The sequence below is a fragment of the Saccostrea cucullata genome, unplaced genomic scaffold (assembly GCF_032062105.1).
Source record: "Saccostrea cucullata isolate Sc308-1 unplaced genomic scaffold, CSIRO_AGI_Scuc_v1 ctg4525, whole genome shotgun sequence".
NCBI lineage: Eukaryota > Metazoa > Mollusca > Bivalvia > Ostreida > Ostreidae > Saccostrea > Saccostrea cuccullata.
Genome location: NW_026931049.1, coordinates 33,946 through 42,178, shown reverse-complemented (window position 1 = coordinate 42,178; position 8,233 = coordinate 33,946). Strand labels below are relative to the sequence as shown.

Here is an 8,233-nt window from a genome sequence, read left to right as displayed (position 1 = left end):
AGTTTTTCCAATTTCACACAAGCTTTCTAAAAATGGATAGTTGGGAAACCCGGGGGAGACTTCGACGTAACGTCAAGTTAGATATGTCACGTCACGTTATAGAAGCATTTCGCCCAAATGTCCAATTATAATACGTAATTCTACAAAATGCTGTCTTTTTCTCCATTTTTTTTCTCAAGAAAAGCCTGGGTATCCTCTCGCACCAACTTATCTTACTTATCTTCATTTTTTACTCATATTTCAAAATACTACCCATCTTTTCATATGATGTTCCAATTTCAGTAGCAATGTCAAGATCAGAACGGCAGCCGACAACGTTTAACGCTTTAAATTTGTCACATTTTTTTATCAACGTCCATGGAAGTTCTATTTTTCTTAGATTTCTTATGCCAATGGAAAACCAGTAACTAAATGCATTTTTCCCAAGCCTATGTCTATTATACGCGTGATCGAATACTACCAAATTTTGACGTTAACTAACAACTTAAAGATGAGGTAAAACTCTCACACAAAGGTTTAATTTAATAATGACAAATTTTCCTTTTATATACCACATGAATTAAGAATTTAAATGATAATAAACGCGTGTAAACAACCGTTTCTATGGCATGCCATAAAGTTACGATCAAAGATATTTAAAATGTTTTTTTAAAATATTCATCAAGTGTCTATATTTTCATTTGTAATTTTCAACCAATTTCACTGAAAAATAAATGAAATATGAAGAAATTCCACGAACTTTTGGATCAACCCTCGTATGTATAGAGGAAAATTTTAATTTTAAACCTTCTTGTTTGTCATACTACATGTATAAGCGTAGCTTTCTGCACGTTATGTGATACACATGTTTTGTACATCTTTAGAAGACATACCTGGTTTACTTAGAGGATCACCGCCGTGAATTGCCAGTATGTCTACCACGGAATCTCCGTTCATGTCATCAATAATATGAGCAGTATACAGATTCATTATTCCGTTTCTTACGTCTTCATTTTCAAACTTCCATAATAAATCTCCAGTTCGTCCATTCACCGCAACAAAAACCTAGATGTTTTTTAAATATATACACTTGTGTATTATACAATACAAGAAATTGTTTGCAAGCATTTGATGAGAATTATCTTTGAAATAAGAAATCACTGAGTCTATAAAAAAGTAACGATCATTCCTACACTTAAGCCAGACTTCGGATATATAGAATTTCAGGCACCAATCCACCTCCTCGAAAACTTCCTGGAAATTTAGTTTGCCACATATATTTCGAAATACAGAACTTAATCAGCAATAAAGAACAACGTCAGAAGAAGCAAATGTCTTCCTGCTGATGATCGGAGAAAATACATATCCTGTACATTTTACCGATAATTTCTCCAGTAATAGATAGCATTTGATATGAAAAGGCATCTGTATTGGGTTGATGTAGGAAAGAGACTTTGTCATTATCAAGATAAGCCACAGTGAAAATTCTTGGTTGAACACTGTCGGAAAACGTGTCGGATGGTATTGGTAATGTAACTTCAAACGTGTTCAGTCGCCCCAGTGGTTAGAGCGTCTGCTCTAGAGTCGCGAAGTAAGGAGTCAATCCTTACGTCGCGGGTTCGAATCCCACTTTGGGACATGGAGACCGGTCCTTCGGATGAGACCGTATAAACCGAGGTCTCGTGTCAAAGTAGGTGCTGGCTCGAAAACGATCCCTCCCTTGTCAATGGCCCTGAGTGCCGAGTATAGGACGAAATTTGCAGCTCTCTAACGGCAAGTGATGGCGTCTTCATATGAGTGAAAAATTCTCGAGAGGGACGTTAAGCAATCAAACGTGTTCAAATCGTGTCTCCATTTGCGTAACCCCCTCTCCCGGACTAATTTCATATTTTAAACTTTTCAATACGAACTCATTTCCGCTTTTACCAAAATCTTAGATAATCGATGTGGCCCATGGGCCTCTTGTTTCTTTTTCTAATATCCCTGGAAGTAAATATGAGTACGTTAAAGAAAATATGAGGTAAAATTTCAATTTCATTTTCCCATCGTCGCAACCACAGCCAAAATGTACGATCCTCTTCCATTCTGGAGAGAGCTCTATGCGGACTACGTACCGTTGCTTTTTCAGAATTTTTAAATTAAGACTTCTAATGACAAATATTTTATCATTCATTAATGAAGCAAAAAAGTTTACTAGTACATGTATCTTAAGGATCTGCGCATGAGTAATATTGAGATCAAATGTAATGTTCTTGGGTGGAGGGGGTTAAAATGCTAAAAATGGAAGAGAATATTGCACAGAAGAAGTTTTATCTTGACAAAATACATGTACAACAAATTTTGCTATATAATAACGGTTCTATTTAAGGACTTGAAAGACACATACCCCAGCTCTTCCTCCACCAAGACAGTCGCCCACACCATCCAAATTCAGGTCGGCGTTACAGTTTATACCAAACACTTCATGATCGGAATAATGTCTCCATATTTCTTTCCCGTTCCTGCCATCTAGGGCAATCATGCCACCAAAGCAAGGATACGTACCGTTAAAGTAGATGTCGCAAACAATTCTTGGTATAAAATATCCATCCGCACCCGTTGCAAAACCAAATACAACGTCCAGAATTCCATCTTGATTTACATCTAATAATCTAAACGCAGATTCAGTCAGCAACTTTGGCAATGGAGTAATCCACACATCTTCAACTTCAATATGGTTACATCCTTTTATATTCAATTTTTCCATATCAATTTCTTTCTGCTTTTTTTGTAAATGGGTTCTTTTCTGTGAGAAGTTAACATGTACAAGCGTCAAAACAATGGCAAAAAAGATACAAATCAAAAAAAAGATTCCTTTGTATGAGATGGACTTATTCTTTTTGGGGGAAACAAACATTTTTTTAAAATATAAATTATGCTTTCTCATCCGATTTTCTTGAAAAACTTCGTCTTTCTCAAGCATCTGACAGTTTCCTAGATTTGGTTGGATTTTACAATTTTCGCAAAATGATCACCCATTTTGTCTTTTTTTTGTTTTCCTTTGCCTGATTTGCATTGCAATATAAATAAACTGAAAGAAAAAAAGCTTATATTTAAAAAAAACATTCATAAAGTTGCTAAAGGGATCACAAAAAGCAATTCTAAATTTTTGATATTCATTCAAGCCTAATATAACCTTTTAAACGAAATGGAATTAGAATCGAAATTGCTTATCCGAACATGTGGAACGTTAGATATAAGTACTTCTTATATTGCTTATTTCTCCCTTTTGATCCTCGAAGCTCTTGTGATTCTTAAGAATCAGGTAGCAACATCAAACCTTGACTAGTCAGTCAAAGAAGTCAGACCAGACCTTAAAGGTACCTGTATACAATTGAATCGTTAACATTTTTAGTTTCTGAGAAACCATGTCAAAATGTGGATTTTGAATATCTTAAGTTCACTTAAGAAATAAACAACAATGTTAATAAGATGCCCAGGAGCCACATCGCTCACCTGAGCAACTGGCTTGATAAAAGCAAAAATGAGTTCAGTATTGAAAAGTTTAAATATAAATTTAAAGTGGGTACACGGGGGTATATGAACAACCTTAAATCTATACTATCTACGGATACGTTTAAATAAATATGATACACAATGGCTTTGCTGTTTATAAGATGGAGAATTAAATATTTTTATTTATAAAGCCTTTATAAATATTCCATTGTTTAACTGTTATCCACTTTTATGGTTTCTCTTTTCTCCTGGTTGGTCATGATTTTAACAAATTTAAATCCATATTACCTTTTTTGATGCTTTTATATTGATGATCATGAGTTTGTTGTTCTTGTGGAGAAATTTAACAATTTTCTCTATTTATTCTTACATAAAACCTTGTTCACCCATTCTGGCCCCACTCTACCCCCGGGGGTCATGATTTGAACAAATTTGAATCTACTCTACCCAAGAATGCTTCCATATAAAAATGAACAATCACAGCTTTGCTGTTCTCGAGAAGAATAATTTTAAAGATTTTTTCAATGTTATTCTTCTGGTAACATGGCTGAAAAATTGCCGACTCGACATTAAACAGTATACAATCAATCAATCTTAAAATTTGATCACCCATTATGGCCCGACCCTTACTCCAGGGGTTGTGATTTGAACGAACTTGAATCTAGAAGAAAATTTTATAAAGATTTTTCCTATGTATTCCTATGTTAAACTTTGATACTTGATTATGGCCCCATCCTATCCCTGGGGATCATGATTTGAACCACATTAAATCTCCACTACCAGAGGATGCTTTCATATGACTATGACCAATCATGGCTTTGCTGTTCTTGAGAAGAAGATTTTTAAAGATTTTTCCTACTTATTCCTATGTTAAACTTTGATACCCCATTGTGGCCTTGCCCTACCCCTGGGGGTCACGATTTGAACAAACTTGAATCTACACTGCATGAGAATGCTTCCACGTGGAGTTTAATCTTTCCTGCCCCAGTGGTACTTGAGAAGAAAATTTTAAAAGATTTTTCCTATGTATTTCCTATGTTAAACTTTGATACCCCATTATGGCCCCACCCTACCCCTTGGAGGTCATAATTTGAACAAACTTGAATCTTCACTACCAGAGGATGCTTCTACATGAGTTTCATCTTTCCTAGCCCACTGGTTCTTGAGAAAGAGATTTTTTAAAGATACCATAAATTTATCACTAATTCATAATTGTCTCCCCTTGGAAGAGGGCCTGGTCCTTCATTTGAACAAACTTGAATACCTTAGTCCAAGGCATATGGGGAAATGGTGTGCAGTTTATTCATGAGATTGCTACCACGTGATTCTTTTCTCATTAATATTCATAAGATACTGCTTAAACTTGAAATATTCTATTTCTTTATATCTTTGTTAAAACCTGTAAGCCTGTATCCTTCTGTATTTTGTTCATGCCTCCGTGATAGTTACATAGCTAGAATTTTGAATGATTGACAGATGACGACCCAGGATATCGTTTTCCTATATTATTCAGGTCAGACCGAAGTAAGAATTTGTTGTTTCAAATTAAATGGCGGTTCTAACTCTTTATGGAATGGTAAATAATGTGTATTATATAAAAATAGGCTCTCTTCTGTACTTTAAATCGGCCCAGTCGTTCTTGAGAAGAAGATGAAAATGTGAAAAGTTTACAAGAACGACGACGACAACGCCGACAACGACGATGACAGACAACGGACAAATTTTCATCAGAAAAGCACGCTTGAGATTTCGGTTCAGGTGAGCTAAAAGTTCTCTGGGAAATGAACTTTTAGTTGGTCGCGTGATCAAATCCCGTGAAGCCTGAAGGGCCTTTTTTAAGGACTTCTCAGTAGATTTGATCAAGTGACCAACTAAAAGTTCATTTCCCATTGAACTTTTTTACACTGTTGTTTATTACTTATATTTACATTTGAGACGAATTTATAACACGAACAGGCCGCCGTATTGCTATGTTGTGATGCGCAATGACCTAGAAGTAGTTCACCTCGCTCCAACATTTGAATATTTACATTTATGTTTAGCAGTCCAGTTTAGAAAGTATCTGTACACTGAACCAAACTTCTAAGTGTTCACCTAACATTTTTGAAGTTTTAGAGAACAAATGCAAACAATAAATAATTTCTTTTATTCCTAATTAATGATGCATATTTACGCTGGATGTTGCATAAATTTCATGTAAATATCTCGACAGAATTTTTAGCAAAGTGTCAAGGAAACGAAGTACCCTCAAAATGAAAATTCACACAAAAAAGCTCTATGGAGTAAGACCACCACTCGCTCTAATTACTACGAGACTGTAATTACAGTTGAATACCAAGAACCCCTGAATAGGAGATTGACCATCTGCTGTCACACCTACTGTCTAGATCCTTTCAAACCATTGAAATTGCGTGGAAAAGGGGGGGGGGGTTGACAATTTCTTATAAAATCCCAATTGTGTTTAATGGGATTCAGATGCGGGATTTGAGAGTGTAGCATCACACAGATGCCTTTTGGTCAATATCCTAGGGTGTTTAGCACGTAAGTGGCCTCTTGAAGGATAATTTAGACTGCTTGAGCTGAAAATAGACCGTCACTAGCACCGATTTCTTATCATTTTCGTACGATTGAAATTGTTTGTTTTCATGTTTCTAAGATAGGTTCACAACAATTTAACACTCTTTTAACATGATGTGACGCGAAAATTTGGCCTCGGACGAAAATCAAGGTCACTTCCGGTTTGGTTAAATTTTGTCAAAAACTTTCAAATTGTGATAAATTGGTGATGAAAAATGATGCGCAGCCTATAGAAAAGTGTTTAAATGGGTTTTGATACTGGTTGTTTATCTTTAAAATTAATATCAAGTACAATTAAGCAATAAAATAAAAGTGAGTAAAACGTGGTGCAAAGATTGTCCAGATATCAACATTCCAACGGCTCTATGTTCATTCTCAATGGTCATTTTGCCAATGTTTTATGCTTTTTTGTAAAACCATTTTTTAAAAATTTGATAATGATCACAAAAAGATACTAATTACACAAAACACGTGCCGCAAAGTACACTTTTATTATTTTTAAGCTTCGTCACGGAACATTGGTTTTCATCGGTGATATTTGATTTTCTTTCAATAATTGTTGAGAACACTCATTTGTTGTAATAATTTGAAAATATCACTTCATTCTATACAGTAGTTTTTAAATAAATACATCTATAAAAGTGAACACTTAGAAGTTTTGTTGAGTGTATATGGTGAAAGAACAAGGATAGCTGATGAAAATAATCTAACTACTGTATACTGGGTTATTTTCGTCCCGTGTTATTTTCGCCCTTTTCACACTTGCAGACAATTTTCCCCGTTTTAAATTCGCCCAGTCATAGCTTATTTAAGAAGACATACTGTATTCTTTGAATTCGCCCCGTTTTAAATTCGCCCAAATGAGGGTAGGGCGAAAGGGGCGAAAATAAAACGGGGGCGAAAATTTCCCCGTATACAGTATTTCATAAGTTCTTAAAATATTTGAAGTTAAAAGCGGTGGTATCGCCCGCTTTAGTGTACATAAAGGAATTTCGAGTTAAAAGGTAAGTGCGGTTTTGGGCTAATTATAGTATTCAAAACCTTATTCACATCGAAGGAAGATTTATTATACATCTCGCGATTTAAAAATGTCCATATTGTTTATCATTTTATGATTTCAATGTCATTAATTTAGAAATATTTCAAAACAAGTTGCACCGTGAAAGAAATATGTAGATCTAGGCCCTAGACAAAATATCACCTCGCTCTGTATGACCTCTGACCCCCAAATAAAATTCACATAGAACTGACATATTTTCTCTTCAATAAGTTCCTCTAAGAAAGATATTTGTAAATGTAAATATATACATGTTCAATGTCAATTCCAAAAATTAAAAAAGACCGTTTCACAGAAACTGTGTAACTGCTCATTTGCAAGGCAAAATGATATAGTTTGATGAAATATGACGTAAAAGTAATTGTTAAATATACGTCATTTAGCTATGTCAACAAAACCTTCGCCAAACGTTATTATTTTGCAAAAGTGTAGTGCCGGAGTTACCGTGAAGGGGGTAATTCCAAAGAAACAAGAAAACATTTGTATAAATTTCAAGGGGCTGGGTGGTTGTGGCCATTTTTATACTTTTTTGATCGCCTTTAGAAGAAGAGCTCCATATAAAGTTATATTAATAAATGATCAAATTTTAAAACAAAAATTTATGAAATTTTTCTTTGCCAAATGACAGTTGACAGCTTAAGATATCATATCTATAAAAATAAGTTATAACTGGTGGTTAATTTGTTGACCCCCTAGCACCCTTTAACCCCTTCCATGGCAAAGATTTTAAGCATTTCTAGACAAATTGATATTTAGATTTCAACGGATTTTTTGAGTATTTCTTGTAATTTTTGTATAAACCAATGTATATATTCTGAAAGCAAGTATTGTGCAGTTTCTGAAAATGATTATAAAAATATTCCAGTTGCCATGGCAACGAAATACACCATAATCATGCTGGAATTTCCAATTACTAGTATTCAAGAATGAGTTTCATTCTAATTTTTTACTTAGTTAACATATTATTAAAAAAATATTCTATTGTGTTGAAAATTATGAGCATGTTGTACATTTTTACAAAATAATTTTAAGTCTTTTGGGGGGATGGGGCGGGGTTGGGAGGTAATCACCAGAATTTAGCATTTTTACATATGATGGTTACCCCCGCATTGATTTCGATAATGG

General features: G+C 34.6%; 1 protein-coding gene across 1 annotated transcript; it reads right to left on the bottom strand.

Annotated features, from left to right (window-relative positions):
- Positions 1-872: 872 nt before the first annotated feature.
- On the bottom strand, positions 873-3,327 carry LOC134231186 (uncharacterized; the record flags this gene model as incomplete). Its single annotated transcript, XM_062713108.1, has 3 exons — positions 3,155-3,327; positions 2,366-3,049; positions 873-1,044 (listed from the first exon to the last, which is right to left on the bottom strand). Coding segments are annotated over exons 2-3 (748 nt in total), but the record flags the coding sequence as incomplete, so codon positions are not given.
- Positions 3,328-8,233: the final 4,906 nt, after the last annotated feature.